This window comes from Oryza sativa, chromosome 12, assembly GCF_034140825.1.
Source record: "Oryza sativa Japonica Group chromosome 12, ASM3414082v1".
In the NCBI taxonomy this organism is placed as follows: Eukaryota; Viridiplantae; Streptophyta; class Magnoliopsida; order Poales; family Poaceae; genus Oryza; species Oryza sativa.
In genome coordinates, this window is record NC_089046.1 from 16485646 (window position 1) to 16507034 (window position 21389).

The window sequence follows — 21389 nt, forward strand, 5'->3', positions numbered from 1 at the left end:
ATTCAAGAAGCATTCCATTGGACGAGACTCCTGAAGAGATAGCCGAATACAAGAAGGGCTTCCACAAGGAGAAAATTATTACTGTCGCACAGTACATTGGACGAGCCTTCTTGCACTTTCAAAATAAAAGAGTCGTCCTGGCCGCTTATAATTTTAAGTAAATTCGGTACATTTCTCTTCTACATATATGTCTTATTTTAGCCAAGACTAATTACGTTGTGGTTAATATGTAGCGATCATTACATTTGTTTAATCATCTACCGAATAAAGGAACCGTGACAGTCTTGGACCCTCTCGATTTTAGTCACCACTCATACAAAGAATTTCTAACAATCTTACAGTAATAAGTGATTATGACTCTTGCATGTATAATATGAATGCAATATAATTAAATATCCTCCTTAATGTGAAATGGTACGACATCCATACAGCGCATACAACTACTACAAGTTCAAGGGTGGAGAATAGACCCGGACAAGGGAGAAGCTGCTAGTACATAAATATTGGCCGGTAATACTCCACTCACTTAATGTATTCCAATTGTTTCACTAATTGCAAAATTTAACTATTTTCTTTTATGATATGTCGTGAAGTGTCACAAGCAACCTAGAGGCACTGTCCTCTGCGGGTATTACGTGTGCGAATTCCTTAGGGTTAATGGGAGGTACAGGGTTAACCCAGAGGATGTAAGTCTATAGACTATGGACTAGACAACTTCACATATATATGATACTAATATAATATTTTTGCATGCAGTTGCCAAGAATAGAACTTCGAACAAGCTTTGACGATACAGGCATCACAAATGTCCAGCGCGATCTCTGCCACTTCATCCACCGTGAGTGCTATCATGTGTGAGGAGACTTCTTCGACCCAGAGGGTGCCCTAGCTACAACTGACGAATTCAAGCAACTTCGGGAGTGGAGCACGGATATGCCATAATATAATTAGATTGCGTATTTGAAGTGACAATGTAAAAAAATATTGTAATATATATTTTGACAACACTTTTCACTGATGCAATATATGTAGATTTCTCAATACCAAATGCTTGTTAATTACTAATAATCTTCCTGCATCAATTTCAATTAAATAATTAAAAATTAATTTATGGGCAAATTATTATTGTATCAAATTTCAAAATTTTCTACCTACCTTCGTAAGCGGATGTTTTTATTTTGCAGCGACCGCTTCCTATTTTCGCAGGCGAACATGTCTAGCTAACGTCCGCCTGTGAAAATTATCTTCTCAGGCGGACCGCCGCCCCGTCTGGGAAGACGTGTTTTGTCCGCCAGGGAAAATGCTTTTTCTAGTAGTGTTTCCCGGCGCAGACACTGACGTTCCAAATTATAGTGACATAAAGATCGAATAATTTTGTCTGTCAGCAGAAGGTGTGCATGCAGCAGAAGATGTGTTGATACATATAGGAAGCAAACAGCCAGCCCACGCACAAGACCACGCTGAATGGTTCATTCGAGCAAGTCAAGCCATAGATCAGGATTTGCATGAATATCATATCGGTGTCCTATCTCATGACGTTCATCTTCTTCAATTCCGTAGAAATGGAAGGCTTTGGGAATTTTGGTACATTCAGCATGGAGAATTTTGCGACAGCGAGTTCAGTCTCTACTACGAATGTGAATGTGTGTCATCGTTAATGAATCCTGGCTGCTACAAGTGACCAACTACAGGTGAGTTCCACGTGGCAAGAGAGCACCGTGCCGCCAGATCGAAGAACAAGGTTGGCTCACAACAATTTGATTATCTCGCAAAACACCATTTAAGAGGTCACAATAATGCACAACTTGATGTAGTTTTGTGATGGTACACTGACTTATGACCAATCTATACGATAATGGATCCTCCACAAAAGAAAGTACATAACTATAAATATAACACACTGATTACCATATATAAAAGACCTACCTAATTACTTCCTCTGTTTCACAATGTAAGACTTTCTAGCGTTGCCCACATTCATATAGATATTAATGAATATGGGAAATGCTTGAAAGTCATACAATATGAAACAGAGGGAGTATATGTTAACTGCACCCAAGCCCATATGAATGACAAAACTAACACCGATGCAACTAACTGCATCTTATTCAGCAATCGGCCAAATAGAAGATTATGTAGTTTTACTGGTTGGATGGGCTTTATAAGGGTTTTTGGTTGGATGTAACACATATACTAGTACAATGAATATGGACAGAGAGTCTGTCCAGATTCATTGTAATAGGATGTGTTAAATCCGGGCAAAAGTCCTTATATTTTGGGACGGATGGAGTATTCATTTAACCAAGCAGTCATCTCATGTTTGAATCTATCCATTGCAGGCTGTGGCAACAACATGGAGATGACTGTTGACTTCTCACCGTTTTCATTCTTGCACATAAATTGGTAGCTTGTCATATTTGGTAGACTAACAGTCGGTATTCTACCTCCAATCCTCTTTGCCCATCCAATATCCAAAGTGTCCTGCCCAATCCATTTTATGTCACATGTTTCAAATATTCTTTGTAATTTTATGTACGGTTTCTCACGCCATAATGGCAACAAATCTACTCTCAATTGCATATTTTCTTCTATCATCATCTCATCTTTAGCCTTGCGGACAAGTTCAATTGTGTGTCCTAATGGGTTTGTGCACAAGTCATTGACTGTTGTCTGAATGACAGAGCACATAAGCCCATTGCCATAGTATCCTGATGGAAACTTCTTCCATCTCCCACGCGCATTCACATTAATCATCAAGCGTACAATATGGCAAGGCTTGTAGCCAAGTGCCACAGTACGAGACCGCCATGTAACCGCAGTTAGTAGCTCAAAGCTCGTGACTGTTTCTGTGAGATTTAATGGAACATGACGCCTTAGTGCATCCATATCTATTTGAGAGAGAATAAAGTATTCAGAAACCATGTTTTCAGTAGGCATTGTCACCATAATATCATCACAAGTGGCATTCTCTAGTTCATCAAATAATTTCTCTTGTCCTTCTTGGATGTGGGGTGGTAGACTTGTTCCAACAAAGAGCTCCCTTTTCCAAACTGGTAATATGGTTGGTTTTGCCTCACCGCGTGCTATATCAAATATAGCTTTCAAGAATTGAAATGTGCCGAAGGCATCAGCTATGCAATGACAAATGTGAGTTCCAAGGACAAATCCTCCACACTTGAGATGAGTGATCTGTCAAACAAAAACAAATGTTAATGAAAACCATGCATATAAATCAAGTTTGTGACGGTAAACAATGGATGCTGAAAGTATTTTAAGTTATAAAGGGTGCAATTCTGTTTTTGCAACAGATAGCAAATGTGTCTGTAATTAAACATGGGATCTCTCAATATATATACAAGGATCTAAACGTGGTCGTTCTCTCACCACAGACACTGGAGCATGCATGGGTAACGTCACTTCGCACTGGACAGTAGATATATTTACTTTAAAGATAAGTTTTCTGACACTTCAGCAGATACTGAGATATACATAGTATAAAAATATTTGGTTTATTTTGATGCCTCACATACCAATAGATACTAAATTTTACAATAGAAAACATTATATTTATGACAGCAGGATGGCAGAATCGACGACCTCAAAATTGGTCTATTTTTTCTAAAAAATCATTTCTATATTATAAATTACATTATTCGCACCAGTTAATTTTAAAACTTACTCTTCAATTGTTTATAATATACATTATATAAAAGAACTACGACGAAAACAATTGATTACTACTAGGAAGAAGGGATAGTAGAAATATATAAGAGAATAAATATAACCATCCCATGGAGAAAAGTGCCTAAAACCAAATAAGAAAATAGGGAAAATGCAAAGACCACCCCAAAAGTTACCATAAGTTCAAAATTCCCCCTATAAGACCATTCATTGCAGATACCCCCTCTTAATTCTCTTGGTTTCAGATTCACCCTAATTTCCGTTACTCACCCATTCTCATACCACACATGCACTCAGACAAAGGCTAGCTAATAATACAGTCGACCAGCTGGCTACAAGGTTCCTTATAACATTCCCTCAGCCTATCCATATAACAGTTAGCTCTTTACAATTAATATAGGGCCCATTTGTCTCTTTCAAAAAGTTTCTTGGTTCTTGTGTCCAAGCCGGCTATAAGGGCAGTCCCAACCCTCCACTTAGGATGGTTTCTATGGCATTAACTACATTGCTATGCAGGACTTTTAGCTTATGTGGCACTATATTAATTAAGAGAGAGAGAGTGAAGAGAGGAAGAAACTGGGTCTCATGCAAGACCCAGTTTCAACACGAGAACCTATATGCACTAGACACTATCAAGTTTTGCATTGGGAGAGAATAGTGTCTTCATAATAGATGAAGAATAAATATGATTGGTAGAGAAGAGAGATGATGTATTTATTAATGACCCACTTTAAGAAATTATGGGTTGTGAAGTGTAGTTTCTATTGTGATGTCTTATTGACATGGCACCATAGACACTGCTTATGAACATGACGGGTTGGGATTGTCCTAAGTTTACAGTCCGCTTCTTCTCTCTCCTCTTTTCTCTCCTCCACCTCAGCATTTAGCCAGTTTATAGCCTATATGAATTGTCGAAACATGATTTCGGCAATAATAAAACGGGGTAGCGCACGAGACCTAAAAGTGGATGGATGTGGAGACAAAGGATTTAGACAGGTTCAGGCCCTCTCAATGAGAGGTAATACCCTACTCCTGTTTAGGGATTTGAATCCGCCGAGTGTGTATTGATCTGACGATCAGGTTGTCTCATGCCCCCTAGAGGGCCTCCTGCCCACCTTATATAGGATGGGGGGCAGGATTACAAGATAGAAACCTTAACCAATACGGTATCGGTTTCCTAAATCTATTTTACAATATTATCGAATCAGGACTTTAGGCCGCTCCATAATATAAAAGGAAACGTAATACCCAAGTCATGATCGGTTACATATTCCATAGATATATGTTATCCCCTATTACTAGTCGGATAACCATGCCGTGTGGGTATGGGGTACCCATAATCTCCACAGTAGCCCCTGAGACCTTCACAGTCGGAAAGATAATCTTCTCTCGAACTAGATTACTCCAAAGCCGAGTGCTTCAATCATCCTCACCATGATCTCCCGAGTACTTTTACCAAATATGAAGACTGTGGAGGGCTGAAAAATAAAGTCAGGTGCATCGAATAGATGTATCTAATAGATGCACCAACTGAGTGGTTTTGATAATCGTAGTCAACCAAGTGACTTGATACCAATATATAGCATATGCGGTGTGAATCCCCGAATAATATGATCCAAGTGATATACCGACTGCTTTGTAAAATATGACGAGTGTAACCTAAAGTTGGCTACATCATTGAAAATTCACATAGCAAAATAGCTATAAAGAAGCTTGTATGTTGTGAATAAAGAAATTTCCAAAGTATTGGGCATACGCCATGCGCACACTGCTTTAACAGACGTGCTTTAGTCCCTAAAAGACACATAGTTTCACCACACCTGGAAATATATGGCATATGTGGTGTAAAATTCGAGTAAATAAACTCATAAAGGATTTACCAACCGCCTAGAAAATGACCACAATATATAATCAGCCTAAGCCATAATATTGGTCAAAAAAAATGCACACTTACGTGGCAAAAAGCAATGATATTGTATCCAATCAATTGCTTGATAAACCCAAACAGCACCTTGACTATATAAAAAAGCCAGCGGGGCAGCTATATAAAGCTTTACTGTTTGACACCTTTTAAGATGCATTGTACCAACTCCTAAAAAGTCGAGTAACTGCGGTATAAAAGGATTTTAAGGTATTGGGCACTTGATCACGCGCACTTTGGCCTAAGCGAAAAGTGCCTAAGTCCCTAAAAGAACGTGACAGGCCACACCTGAAAATATGGGCTGCAGACATATTAGGCCTAGACCAAAAAATATGCCTTCGACACCCTTTAAAGGATGACGCATGTAACATGCTCTCGAGTAATAAATCTTCCGGGTGATATAGACCAGGTGTAGCTCATATGAATAGCTTCTGATCTAAGTGATTATCCCTTATGAGATACTCCAAAATATATATAATAATTGAATCCCGACTTGCGCAAGTATTCGGTTGATAGCCCTTACGGGGAATAATAATTGGTCCAGTCTTTGAGCATAGAAAATAGACTCATGACTATGAATCCATGTGGAATGTATCCGGAACAAGTCCAAATTGGAGATATAATCCTCACGCTTGAGTTGATGAGCCCCTGAGCATATAGCTTGTCCTTCTGTCATAGTCAAAATTATCTATTGGCAATAGCTGACGCAGTCGGCATGGAGATGAAATGACCAACATGAAGACGAAATTGCTCATCAGAAGTAACGGAAGATGTCAGTGGTAGTAAAGATGCCACCAATCAAATGTAATGAAGTTGCATAACCATGGAGGCGAAGAAACCAGTCGGCAACAGTCAGGTCAGCTAGCAGTGAAGATGTAGGCGCCCAACAACAACGAAAGAACAGTCGGTGGTGACGAAAGCAAACCGACGATGAAGACGTAGACGCGCATCAACGGTGATGGCGAAATCCACCAATCATGAAGATGAAGAAAATAATCGGCGGCGACAAACGCATCCGACGGTAATGATGATTAGCGGCAACAGAGATAGCCGACTATGATGATGAAGTTTCCCATCAACGGCAGCAGAGTAGGCTATGTTGATGAGGCTTGACAAGATGTTGATGAAGATGACGATGTCGGTGATCCAGTCAATAGCGATGTAGCAGCCGATGATAACGATGAGATCCTCTATCGGCAGTTGCGTAGTAGGCCAACCGTGAAGACAAATAATTGGAGGAGAGTTGATGTTGTTGCCCAACTCGTCTAAACCGAAATATTTGAAGTTGTTGAAGTAGAATGTCTGCTCCGAAGTAAAGATGAAGATAATGACTCCTGGAGTTGACTCATTGGCTGATTAATTGATTTCTTCAGCTTGACATAAAATTTGTCAAATTTTGAGCCTTATATTTGTGTAGCCCCCGACTCTTTGGTTAGTTGGGAAACAACTGAACATAGAGTCGAGAATTATAGCTCCTTGTCGTCGAGTAGTCATTGCTTGATTGAAGATATGTGTTGAAGGTGTCCAAGTAGAAATCCTGAATATTGGAGAGTCACTTGTTGTAGTAAAATATCATGGCATTGCATGCCGAGATGTCGAGGTTCGCAAAGACGTCGTGGTTGGTGAAGTAGTAAAACTTGCGAAGTAGCAGCAATAGAGTTTGCCAGTGCCGAAGATAATAAAGATGAAGTCGTTCCACCATGATGACAAAGTTGCATCGCCGTGATGAAGTGAACACGAGTCGGCGGCAACAGAAGCAAACTGGTAGCGAAGACGCGCAGTTGTGAAGATAAAAGCACTAGTCGGCGGCGGCATAACCAGTCGGCAACGGAAGACGATGATGTCCATCAGTAGTGGTAGCTGTATAAACCAGACGTAGAGGTGAGGGCACTAGTCAGCAGTAGACGAGACGACCGGCGGTGAAGAAGATAAGGCCAATCAACACTGGCAGAATCATGCAGCCATGGAAGTGAAGAAACCAGTCGGCAGCCATGGCAAACGTAGGCAGCTTGTGTTGAAGATACTGATGCCTATTAGTAGTGACAGCGATGTAGCCAGCCGTGAAGAAGGTAGCATCAGTTGGCGTTATAACAGGCCAGCCGTGCAGGCAGTGACACCAGTCAGCGGCGGATGCGGCGGCCGGTCGGTGAAGACGTAGACGCCCAACAACGGCAGCATAATAGGCCAGCCGTGCAGGCGGAAACACCAGTCGGCGGCGGTCGAGGCGGCCGGTCGGTGAAGACGTAGACGCCCAACAACGGCGGCATAAAGGCCAGCCGTGCAGGCGGAAACACCAGTCGGCGGCGGTCGAGGCGGCCGGTCGGTGAAGACGTAGACGCCCAACAACGGCGGCATAAAGGCCAGCCGTGCAGGCGGAAACACCAGTCGGCGGCGGCGAAGGCAAGCCGGTCGGTGAAGACGTAGACGCCCAACAACGGCGGCATTAAAGGCCAGCCGTGCAGGCGGAAACACCAGTCGGCGGCGGCAAAGGCAAGCCGGTCGGTGAAGACGTAGACGCCCAACAACGGCGGCATAAAGGCCAGCCGTGCAGGCGGAAACACCAGTCGGCGGCGGCGAAGGCAAGCCGGTCGGTGAAGACGTAGACGCCCAACAACGGCGGCATAAAGGCCAGCCGTGCAGGCGGAAGCACCAGTCGGCGGCGGACGAGGCGGCCGGTCGGTGAAGACGTAGACGCCCAACAACGGCGGCATAAAGGCCAGCCGTGCAGGCGGAAGCACCAGTCGGCGGTAGACGAGGCGGCCGGTCGGTGAAGACGTAGACGCCCAACAACGGCGGCATAAAGGCCAGCCGTGCAGGCGGAAACACCAGTCGGCGGCGGCGAAGGCAAGCCAGTCGGTGAAGACGTAGACGCCCAACAACGGCGGCATAATAAGTCAGCCGTGCAGGCGGTGACACCAGTCAGCGGCGGATGCGGCGGCCGATCGGTGAAGACGTAGACGCCCAACAACGGCAGCATAATAGGCCAGCCGTGCAGGCGGAAGCACCAGTCGGCGGCGGACGAGGCGGCCGGTCGGTGAAGACGTAGACGCCCAACAACGGCGGCATAAAGGCCAGCCGTGCAGGCGGAAACACCAGTCGGCAGCGGCGAAGGCAAGCCGGTCGGTGAAGACGTAGACGCCCAACAACGGCGGCATAAAGGCCAGCCGTGCAGGCGGAAACACCAGTCGGCGGCGGCGAAGGCAAGCCGGTCGGTGATGTTCTGACTGATCCATTCCTGGAGCGTAAGAGATAAGCTTAAAGCCATGAATCCCTTTTATGCATATCTGGATCTGGATCCTGCAAAACAAACATATAGGATGAGTAGTATCTGATATAAATATAATACTCGAGAAAAAATCAAGTATTTTAAAATATTTATAAATATGTATTTCTCCTCTTGTCAATTTCGATTTCCCCGAGCAGATGACTCTGTACGTTTAAACACTCTGTCCGACTAGTCATTGCCCCCAAGCATCGGGAGTCGGCCTAGGCATTTCCCAAACATGCATATGAGTGACATGAGTTCGTCATTAATGGAACAAAGTTTCACGGATCAGAATTTACTACTCAGGTACTTTTGCAATTATTAAGAGCAGAAAATAAATTTATCTCATCTCTATGCTTTTGATTTATTCCGAATAATACTTAGCACCTTGCATTACTCGGTCCATCCAACGAGCCCCCGGGTGCTAGGAATCGGCCCAAAGGCAGCCATCCATTGGCAAACCAAACGGAAAGCATAGGAAGATAGAACTCCATAACTCGATAGGTACTTTTGTACTCAGATTATGTCGCAAGCAATCAAGATAAATATTATGAAAAATATGATATAACATCTGTAGCCCCCGACTCACTACTCAATGGAAGACCAATTGGTGTAGTGAGGCAGAGGAAAAGGAAAAATATCATATAAAGAATAAAATAAATGATGACTTAGCTTTGTAATATTCCCCTTGGTGATGGCAGAAGTGGCCAATGTGGGAACAAAGTCGTCCATCAATAACAATGAAGACACCAGTCGGCAGCGACGAAGGCGGTCGACGGTGAAAGCGAAGATGCCCACTAACGGCGGCATAATAGGCCAGCCGTGTAAGCGGAAACACCAGTCGACGGCAACAAAGGTGAGCCAACGGTGAAGATGTAGACATCCAACAACGGCGGCATAATAGGCCAGCCGTGCAGGCGGAAACACCAGTCGGCGAAGGCCAGCCGGTCGGTGAAGACGTGGACGCCCATGAACGGTGGTGTGACCAACCGACCGTATAGGCGGGGACACCAGTCGGCGGCGACGGAGGCAGGCCGACGGTGTAGATGACGATGCCCATCAACGGTGGTGTGACCAACCGACCGTATAGGCGAGGACACCAGTCGGCGGCGACGGAGGCAGGCCGGTGGTGAAGTCGTAGACGCCCAACAGCAGCGGCATAATAGGCCAGCCGTGCAGGCGGAAACACCAGTCGGCGAAGGCGAAGGCCAGCCGGTCGGTGAAGACATGGACGCCCATGAACGGTGGTGTGACCGACCAACCGTATAGGCGATGACACCAGTCGGCGGCGACGGAGGCAGGCCGGCAGTGTAGATGACGATGCCCATCAACGGTGGTGTGACCAACCGACCGTATAGGCGGGGAAACCAGTCGGCGGCGACGGAGGCAGGCCGGCGGTGAAGTCGTGGACGCCCAACAGCGGCGGCATAATAGGCCAGCCGTGTAGGCGGAGGCACCACTCGGCGGCAACGGAGGCATGCCGGCGGTGAAGACGTAGACGCCCAACAACGGTGGTGTGACCAACCAACCATATAGGCGAAGACACCAATCGGCGGCGACGGAGGCAGGCCGGTGGTGAAGTCGTAGACGCCCAACAGTGGCGGCATAATAGGCCAGCCGTGCAGGCGGAAACACCAGTCGGCGGCGGCGAAGGCCAGCTGGTCGGTGAAGACATGGACGCCCATGAACGGTGGTGTGACCGACCAACCGTATAGGCGATGACACCAGTCGGCAGCGACGGAGGCGGGCCGGCGGTGAAGTCGTGGACGCCTAACAGCGGCGGCATAATAGGCCAGCCGTGTAGGCGGAGGCACCACTCGGCGGCAACGGAGGCATGCCGGCGGTGAAGACGTAGACGCCCAACAACGGTGGTGTGACCAACCAACCATATAGGCGAAGACACCAATCGGCGGCGACGGAGGCAGGCCGGCGGTGAAGACGATATCGCCATCAGCAACGGCAGCGGCGCACACCAACCGTGGAGGCGATGAAACCAATCGGCAGCGACGAAGGCGGCCGGCGGTACATGTATAAAATAATAGATCAAATAATAATTAGTGATCTGTGAATTAATTCTAATTTATATAAGAAAATTTAGAACGATAAACCAGATCCAGATAGAATTTTTGGCGACGAAGACCCTGCCCTTTTGTTGAGAGGATCACGGCCAAAGACAAGAGTAGCACCGATGATGCCGGCACAAAGTTCCATCGCACTTCTCGACGGAAAACTCGACGCAACCCCTACCTGGCGCGCCAACTGTCGAAACATGATTTCGGCAATAATAAAACGGGGTAGCGCACGAGACCTAAAAGTGGATGGATGTGGAGACAAAGGATTTAGACAGGTTCAGGCCCTCTCAATGAGAGGTAATACCCTACTCCTGTTTAGGGATTTGAATCCGCCGAGTGTGTATTGATCTGACGATCAGGTTGTCTCATGCCCCCTAGAGGGCCTCCTGCCCACCTTATATAGGATGGGGGGCAGGATTACAAGATAGAAACCTTAACCAATACGGTATCGGTTTCCTAAATCTATTTTACAATATTATCGAATCAGGACTTTAGGCCGCTCCATAATATAAAAGAAAACGTAATACCCAAGTCATGATCGGTTACATATTCCATAGATATATGTTATCCCCTATTACTAGTCGGATAACCATGCCGTGTGGGTGTGGGTATGGGATAGCCTATATGAATACTAATAGACGAGGAGCCGTAGTCATCACTCAGGTCAGCCATTCCCGATGACACAAACTGAGGCATCCTGACTCACGGTGGCCAGCCATTCAGCACGTCATTGGGGTGGTGATGATCCAGAGATTTCGCTTTAAACATCGGGGTTACCGAACATAATCTATTGCGTTTGTCTCATATACAGAGTTAGACGGTAGCTGGTTTCTTTGATAGATCCAAAATGAGAAAGATGATCTCGATGTGATCATTTCTCTTTTAAAAGACTGAAAAAATGTCCTTGCGTTGCAACGGGTGAAGTCTATTTTAATTTTATTATTGTTATATGGTTTAGTTAAGATAAAATTCACTGTGGGAGTTCGTTTGGTCATATATTTTTAGAAAATCATGAGCTACAGTTAGGAGTCCAGTCCGATCATCTCAAGTTAGCATACGAGTTTTTTTAAACATACTTTCTATATGATTCCTTCTGTATTACTAATAGTGAACGATCTTAAAAACTAACTCAAATACGGAACTCAAATACGGATATGTATTTCCAAAAGTAAACGAACTTAATAACCGACTCATACAGAGATGACATGCCAAAATACCGGCAAAAACATCTTTAATTTTTATATTACTACTGGTGTGTTTGGGTCCTTATTCATCAACAGATACGCTAAGTCATGTCACACATTTGGAAGTGAAAGAAAACACATGAACGACGGTAATCGTTGATTAAAATTAAACAAATGTGAATTAGGAAGGGTATTAGCAACTAATCGTCTTATAGAAAGAAATCTAAGCATATGGGGGTGGTTTTTGCAATTTTCCCAAGAAAATATGGGGTCATATTTTTAGCAAAACCGTTCTTAATGTATGCAATATAATCAAGTGGTGTTTGAAAGCATATGTATCTCAAGGACTCAAGGTGTTTGGATACTGCCAAATAAACATTTTGATCAATTAAGCACATATGAGTAATGGTCAATCCATGCTTGCATGCTGGATTTACCTGCATGTAAAACAGTGGCCTCCCAACGATGACTCTGGCGTCTCCAACATCGCACAGGAACCCCTCGGCGCCATGGAACGTCGGCATCGGTGGCTCGCCGAAGTCCTCCAACGTTGCCTCCGCCTCTGCCTCCACGAACACCACCCCTTCGGCGGTGCACTCCACGGCGAGCCTGTGGCCCTTGGGCATCTCCCGCAAGCGGCCGGCGATCGGGTAGTAGTACACCAGGGCCTCTGCTAGGGCCGTTTTGATGCTGTCCCCCGGTCTCGCCGGCCAATGATCGCCGTCTACCGCGTGGAAGAAGTCGAGGCCTGGCTGCAGGTAGCGCAGGTCCCAGTGGTCGTCGAGGTCAGAGAGGGGCTTGCTCTCTTGCGGCGTCGCCCTCGCGGGCGTAATCAACTCAGGGTTTCCCCAGCGGCGTGACATGAACGATTTTTGCTTCATGATTCTATATGTATATGTTTGGATGGATGATGATGGAAGATATTGCAGCTACAAATACAATGCGTGCCAACAATTTGTGCATGTAAACACAACTGATGAGTGCTACACTTTATGGAAAGGTTTGAATTTATATATACAAGCTTAGGAATATTCCTTCTGTTTTTTAATAGATGATGTTGTTGCCTTTTTTTAATATATACAGGTTGCACCTCGTCACTGTCTGGTTTGAGGAGTAGGTGTCCAGTCTGGTGGGCCTTGGCGGCGTGGGGTTTGAGGAAAGTGACGTGCACGGTTGGTAACAGATCAAGGTGTGGAAGTAATAATGGTTAGGAGAGGTTGCACCTTGTCGCTGCCTGGTCTGAGGAGGAGTCCAATGAGTGGGCTGAGATCGTGTCATTCGCATCACGCATAGGAAAAGAGGGAGGGAGAAGAAGAGAATTAGGTTAATATGCTTGCACAAATCGTGGCACACAATTGAGCTACATAAAAATGACTTAAATTTGTCGAAATTTTCTGCACTAAGAACTAGACATCGCAATTGCACTACTGGAGAAACCCAAATTGGTGTCGGTTAGGAACTGGTCCTAAACCAATTTAGCGGTATCAATGCTGAATAGCATATGTGCACCTATAAAAAAAAAGTATAGGCTATTACATTATAAGTCCTAATAGATGCCCGTTATGTTATTATAACCGATACCTTCGGCTAGAATAGGTGCCGGTTATGTTATTATAACCGATACCTTCAGCTAGAATAGTTGTCAGTTATTACCTTATAACCGACACCTATTCTAACTGATAGGCACTAGTTATTTTGTTATGAGAAGGCAATTGTCAAAATATAAGAATTTTTAGGATTAGAGATGTGTATTAAAATAGTAGTTAGAATTACATATGTGAACATTGTGAACATTGTGACTAGGTATGAAAATTAAATAGTAGAGTGTTGTGATTGATTGCAAATAGAATGTTGGTGAAAAATTTGTTATATTTGAACACAAATTTTAAAGGTTGAAAGTTGTTATGATTTGAGAAGGGCTTTTCTTTCTTGGATAGAAAAACATGTGACTAGGCGGGTGTGTTTGAGAAGAGAAAGAAAGGAGTTTGGAGAGGTACGCAAATCGAGGTGATCAGCTATTAACGTGTGATTAATTGAGTATTAATTATTTTAAATGAAAAATAGATTAATATGATTTTTGAAAAAAAAACATTATAAAAAACACGCCATTTAGCCATCCGAATAGGATTTGCTCAAAAAATAGTCCACTCTTCTCCAATTCCTTTCCATCACAAATGATTGCTGCCTAAACTTGTTTCTTGCCTACAGAGTGGCTGTACTCTGCGTGGCCTTTCTGTTTTTTTTCCCATTTTATTCGCTCTCGATGGTCTTTTCTTTTTTAAGGCGTCTTTTTTTGTAAGGCAAGATCGAGGCCAAAGATAGGCTCTGTAGGGATTCGGATCGTCTGATTTGCGAAGTAATGTCACGGGCGTGCAGTTATACCACATCCAGAGCAAAGATGATGATTGCTACGTCTAATGGGCATGCTCTTAACGACATTTTGTATCTCAAAGTGTTTGGATACGGCTGAATAAACATTTTTGACAAAATTAAGCACATATGAGTAATGGTCAATCCGTGCATGCATACTGGATTTACCTGCATGTAAAACAGTGGCCTCCCAACGATGACTCTGGCATCTCCAACATCGCACAGGAACCCCTCGGCGCCACAAAACGTCGGCATCGGCGGATCGCCGAAGTCCTCCAACGTCGCCTCCGCCTCCGCCTCCACAAACACCACCCCTTCGCCGGTGCACTCCACAGCGAGCTTGTGGCCCTTAGGCAGCTCCCGCAGGCGGCCGGCGATCGGGTAGTAGTACACCAGGGCCTCCGCGAGGGCCGCCCTGATGGTGTCCCCCGGCCTCGCCGGCCGACGGTCGCTGTCGACCGCGCGGAAGAACCTGAGGGCTGGCTGCAGGTAGCGCAGGTCCCAGTGGTCGTTGAGGTCGGAGAGCGGCTTGGTCTCGCACGGCGTCGCCCTCGCCGGCGTAACCAGCTCGGGGTTTCCCCGGCGGCGTGCCATGAACGATTTCTGCTTCATGATTGTATATGTATGTTTGGATGGATGAAGATGTAAGATACTGCTACTATACAAATACAATGTGTGCCAACAATTTGTGTATGTAAACACAACTTATGAGTGCTAGAGTTCAAGGAAAGGGTTTAATTTATATATACAAGCTTAGGAATATTCCCTCTGTTTTTTAATATATGCCATTGATTTTTAAGATATGTTGGATCATTTGTTTTGTTTTATTTATTTATTTTATTGTGACTTGATTTATCATCAAATGTTTTTTTAAGCATGACTTCAAATTTTATCTATTTGCACAAATATTTTAAATAAGACTAATGGTCAAACGTTTGTCAAAAAAATCAACAGCATCATGTATTTTAAAAAAAGGGTAAAGTACGCCAGAGACTAAGAGAAGGAAATATTTAGTTCCGGACGCTGGATAGGGCAGAACCTATCGCTGCCACCGAAAGGGCTGTATCACCAAAAGAAAACGTCAGGTGAATATATATATATATATATATATATATATATATATATATATATATATATATATATATATATATATAGTGAATCTTGTGTGTTCACACAAGTCATTTTCTGTTGACCCCTATGTGTCTTGTGTGTGAGTCTTGTGTGTACTCACACGTCATTGTATATATGTTGTACATCTAAAATAAACTCACGGCTTTTATTTACATATTTGAGGGCACATTTTCATGTGCCGGTAGCCTGGTAGCGTGGTAGCTAGCATAGTACGTACGTACCACGTGAAATTCCTCTTCCAGGTTTGATTAGAACCTCTAATCTCTAATTACCGTGGGCCAAAACTCCACGTACGGTAGATATCTGAGAGAGAAACCTTAAAATGAGATGTTCTATCTGACATATATAATTATTAAATATATGAGTACGTGATAACATACATATCAACGGATTACAGCAGACTAGGTATAATATTCCAAGTTATATATATGCATTGGCTCAAGATTAAAAAAGGTTAGGAAAAAATGGCATTTGTCAAACCATGCTACTAGCATAAGGCCTTGTTTGTTTAATCCCCGAGAGAGGAGGAATGGAGGGGATTTGCAGAGAATAAATCTATACCATAATAGATATGGAATAAATCCCCTCTAAATCTCTCTCAATCCTCTTATGGGAGGGATTAAACGAAATAGGTCTCTAAACATAATTTTTGCCTGGAATGTGACATGTATTCTACGTTGGCCATTTTTTTACGTCTCATTCGTCTTTTCTTTTTAAGAAAATACTCCATCCGTTTCACAATGTAAGACTTTCTAGCATTACTCACATACATATAGATGTTAATGAATCTAAACACATACATATGTGTAGATTCATTAACATCTAAATAAATAAATATGGACAATACTAAAAAGTCTTACATTGTGAAACGGAGGTAGTAGGACCTAAAAGTATCTCGATTCACTAGAATATTTAACTAGCTGCCACTTTTACATGTGGCAAGTAATGATTTGCTATCTTAGGCTGACATGTCAATGACATATAAAGGTACATATGTCATTGACACATAGTTTAATGCTAAACATAAAAGTGATAAATAGTTAAAGTTAGTACTTACAGTACACAACTTACACGCGTAGAGGATTGCTAGATGCCAGCACCATCAACAGTGTCTTCCCATTTGGGGAGGCTGGAATACTGGATAGAGAGGAGGGAACTCGGAAAAAGAGGAGGGGTAAGAGCATCTCCAAGAGAATAGCTAAGTGACTCTCCAAGCCAAATATTAGCCAGTATAGCAAAAAAAAAATACCCTCCAACAGAATACCTATCTCGCTGGCCAAGTTATCCTGCTGACCAAATAGTCCCACCGGCTAGCTAAATCTGGCCAGCCACAACCCACTAGCCAACGGTGGCCCCCACACGCTGGCCACTGGCCCACCGCAAGAACCCCGTTGCCTCCCCCTCCAGCGCAAGCGCAACGACGAGGAGTAGCCGCGCCGCCACGAGTCCCCCCGTCGTCTCCCCTCCGGCGAAAGCGCAACGACGAGGAGTAGCCGCGCCGCCGCGAGCCCCCCGTCGCCTCCCCCTCCGGCGCAACGACGAGGCAGCAGCCGCGCCGCCGCGAGCTCCCCGCGACCCAAATCTCCCCGTTGCAATCAAGATAGAGGGGAGAAGGGAAGAAGAACAGCGGCGGGGCGGGAGACTGCGCTGTCCACTGCCTCCATCTTCGCGCCTTCGCTCCGACCTCGCCGAAGCCGCTGTTGCCGAGGTCCCCGTCGTCGTCAAGGTCGCCATCGCCATCCACCGTTGCTGCCCTCCTCTGTCGCCAGTCGTCGCTGCCGTCGTCTGCACCGTCGCCATTCGTTGCCGTCATCACCAAGGTCGCCGTCGTCTAGAGGCCTCTGGCCCCACGCGGCGTCCGCCGCCGCCTCTGCCCCCGCCGGATTCGGGGTGGGGGCGCGACCTCCGCCGCCTCCACGCGGCCTCCGGCCCCGCGCGGATTTGGCCGGCGGGGTGGATTGGGGGGGCCGCGCGGCCTCCGCCTCTGCTCCATGGGTCGCCGTCGGCACACGGTCTTCGTTGCGCACTTGCACGGGAAGGGAGGAGAGAAGAGGAAGAGAAGAGGAAGAGGGAGAGAAAGAGGAGGAAGGAGTAGTAGAGGCTGACGGGTTGGTCCCAGTGTCATAGACTCGTAATAGAGAGTGTAGATGGAGAGGCTGTTGGAGTGAGGAGTGAGTTTGGCTCGCCAAATCAATTGGAGAGTTGGCTATATGGGTGTTTGGAGAGTCCGATTTAGAGAGGCTGTTGGAGATGCTCTAACTTACCAGTGATAACGGCAGCAATCTTCTCTATCGATGACAAGATCCTTCTCTTTTGGGATATTTAACTATTTAACACTTTTAAGATGTAGCATTTAACTATTTAACATTTTTAAGATGTAGCATTTAACAATTTATTACTCATAATATATGACATGTGAACCCTTGTGTCTGTATATGATATGCATGTCCAATGATAAATTATTAAATGATACATCCAAAAGTGACAAATAGTTAAATATATCTCTCTTTTCGAGCGCTGATAACATCCCAACTCTAACAGAGGATCTATGGTTTAGGATTGGGATCATACAGTACAACAGAAATAAAGGATCTATGCAGTCGGCCAGAAGACATCTTCACAAGCGGGCAGTGCAATCTCTTGCCGTTAGGTGTCTATAGAAATCAATATTTTTCTAAGCGGACAGCACAACCGCACGTGTAAAGTGATTTTCGCAAGTAATCAAGTTACGCCGCCCGCTTGCAAAAAGGAAAAACGCGAAACAAAATAAAAATTACAAAAGAAAATTAACCCCGGCTTTGGCGTGGTGCCCTCCACTATTGGAGAAATGTTCTTTGTCCGGACGGTAAAAATCACATTAGTCCCGGTTCAAAAGTCCAATGAAACTTTATGATCTAAAGATCAATTTTAGTTCCGGTTCAAAAAGTCATCAGACTGCCACTATTTTTAGTCCTGGTTGGTAACACCAACCGGGACTAAAGATGGATCTTAATCCCGTTTTTTCATAGCAACCGGGACAAAAAAAAATCGGAGCAACCGCTCAGCCACGCCTCCCCACCTCGTGCTTATCACCTCGATCGGCGCGGCCTCCACTTCTTGCGTTATGTCCTCCTCCACTCCACACGCGACATGCCTCCCCTCTCCTCCACTTCTCCCCTTCCCCTCTCCGGGGGAGGCAGCACATGAGGCGGCGGGTGGTAGCTTGATCTGGTGGAGGGGAGGCTGGGAGGTGGATGCGGCTGCGGCGGCGCACGAGGACGTGGCAGCGGTGGCACACAAGGCCATGGCAGGCGGAGGCTGCTGCGGTGGCGGATGTGGCCGTGGCGGCCAAGAGGCAACGGGCTAGGATGCCAGGAGGGCGATGGGATGGGAAGCGGCGCACCGCCGGGCGACCGACAGATGTGGCTTTGTGGTTTTATTTTAGGTTTTTTTTGAATGATTTGTAGATTGTGTTGTATATATTTTTAGATTTGGGGATGATTTTGTGAATTATTTGTGGATTGTGGATGGTCATGTGAAGTGTGGATTATTTTGTTGTGCATGATTTGTGGGGATTTCGGTGTGACTCGTTGGTGCTCGAAATCAATAGATGCAAGCAGCAAAACACAATGAAAAAAAGAAAAAAAAAATTGTAGTCCCGATTAGTAACAACAACTGGGACTAAAGATGGGCATCTTTAGTTCTGGATTCGGGCTCCCGGTATACAACCCGGGACTAAAGGGGTTGCAAACTGGGACTATTGTGGGTTTCTCTAGGAGTGCCCGGACAGCCACTGCCAATGGAACCACCCATTGTCATCTCAGCAAGCAGCCAGCTGGTCGTGATCACGGGCATCGTTGCGTCACTGAGATGAAGGTACCGTCATTGGTAAAGCCGTCACTGAGAGGAGGCGGGAGAGCCAGATCCTCCATCCCCAACCTCCCCCGTGGCGGGTCAGTACTAGAAAAACCTCCAAATCATTTTAGTTGGGGTGTTTACAAAAATTATTTTTGTATTAGTGATATTCCTGGTAGGAGGGGAGCTGGGAGATAAGGAAGAGGGGTTTGTTAGTCTTAGCGGGACGACTATGTGCGGCCGTCGGACAGCTGATGGGTGGCGGACACAGCAGGTTGGCACCTGAGGAGGTGTATTGCTGCGAAAGACGTGGGATTGGAGGAAAGTGACGCACATGGTTGGTAGCGGATCGAGATGTGGAAGTAATAATGGTTAGGACAGGATGCACCTCGTCGCTGCCTAGTTTGAGGACTCCAGTCTAGCGGGCCATGGAAGCGTTGGAACAGGTGAGTGGGCGAGAACATCTTGTTCGCATCACGCATAGGAAAAGAGGTGGGGGAGAAGAAGAGAATTAGGTTAATATTCTTGCACAAATCGTGGCACACAATAGAGCTACATACAAGTGACTGAAATTTGTGGGAATTTTCAGCACTGAAAACTACACACCGCAATTGCACTCATGGAGAAACACATACTGGTTCTGGCTGGGAACTAGTCAGAGGTGCCGGTTTCCTAGCTAAAACCAATTTGATGGTACAAATACCGAATACCATAGGTGCACCTGTAGAATTATAGGTATCAGTTATTACATTATAATCGGCACCTATAAGTCCAAATTGGTGTTGGTTATATTATTATAACCGATAACTTCAGCTAGAATAGTTGACGGCTGTTACCTTGTAATCTATTCGAACTTATAGACACTGGCTATTACCTAGCAATTGTCAGAATAAAGAATTTATCGGATAGGACATGTGTATTAAGATAGTAGATAGGATTAAACAAATAACGGTTGTGATTGGTTAAGTTGTAGATGTAGGTGAGAAATTTAAATGGTCGAGTGTTGTGATTGATTGAAAACAGAATGGAAAAATATATTATATTTGTAGACAAATTCTAAAGAATAAAAGTTCATATAATTTGGGATAGAGGAAATAGAAGTTCTTCATCCCACAAAAGGCAGATAGGGAATAGTATTTTTTTTCTTGAATAGAAAAGCATGTGACTAGGCGGGTGTGTTTGAAGAAGAAAAAAAACGAAAATTGAGAAGATACGCAAAACGAGCTGTGAATCATTAGTGTGTGATTGATAGTAGTATTAATTATTTTAAACTTAAAAAATATATTAATATGATTTTTGAAAGAAATTTTAAAAATGTCTCTTTCAATCACAAATGATTGCTGACTAAACTTGTTTCTTGCCTTTAGAGTAGCTGTACTCTACGTGGCATTTTTTTCCCCTATTATAGTCTCTTACAGACTGGTTTAGGATTGTCTTTTTTTTTTCATTAATTTGCGGCCCTTTGTGCAAGCTGCATGCTGGAAGCCTAATTATTAATGCTGATGAATCAAGACGCCTCTACGGCCGATCTCGGGCCTCTTGCCTTTAAATAAAACGAACGCCTTAAAAAAGAAAAGACCATAGTGTCTAGTCCAGTCCTCGGAAGTTCGTACTCTCTCCGTCTTTAAAAAAAAATAAATAAACCTTAAGTTTTCGTGTCTAACGTTTAAATGTCCGTCTTATATAAAATTTTTTTATAATTAGTATTTTTATTATTGTTAGATGATAAAACATGATTAATACTTTATGTGTGACTTGTCTTTTTAATTTTTTTTATATTTTTTTCAAATAAGACGGACGGTCAAACGTTAACACGAAAACTTAGGGTTTGTTTTTTTTGACAGAGAGAGTATACTAGATGGTACGTGTTGTCAGGTGGATGCAACAACAGAGCATGACATGACACTACAGGTCAGATGGGCTCCACAGAA

General features: G+C 44.5%; 1 protein-coding gene across 1 annotated transcript; it reads right to left on the reverse strand.

The window, feature by feature from the left end:
* Positions 1-2268: 2268 nt before the first annotated feature.
* On the reverse strand, positions 2269-15213 carry LOC107279663 (spermidine hydroxycinnamoyltransferase 2). Its single transcript, XM_066306063.1, has 2 exons — positions 14662-15213; positions 2269-3189 (listed from the first exon to the last, which is right to left on the reverse strand). The coding sequence occupies exons 1-2, from the start codon at positions 15103-15105 to the stop codon at positions 2269-2271; spliced, it is 1365 nt and encodes a 454-aa protein (XP_066162160.1). The 5' UTR covers positions 15106-15213.
* Positions 15214-21389: the final 6176 nt, after the last annotated feature.

Coding starts and splice junctions, on each gene's coding strand:
- LOC107279663 (XM_066306063.1), bottom strand. CDS start 15,105: ATGAAGCAGAAATCGTTCATGGCACGCCGCCGGGGAAACCCCGAGCTG. Junction 3,190..14,661: donor GGCCACTGTTTTACATGCAG/GTAAATCCAGTA, acceptor TTTGTTTGACAG/ATCACTCATCTCAAGTGTGG.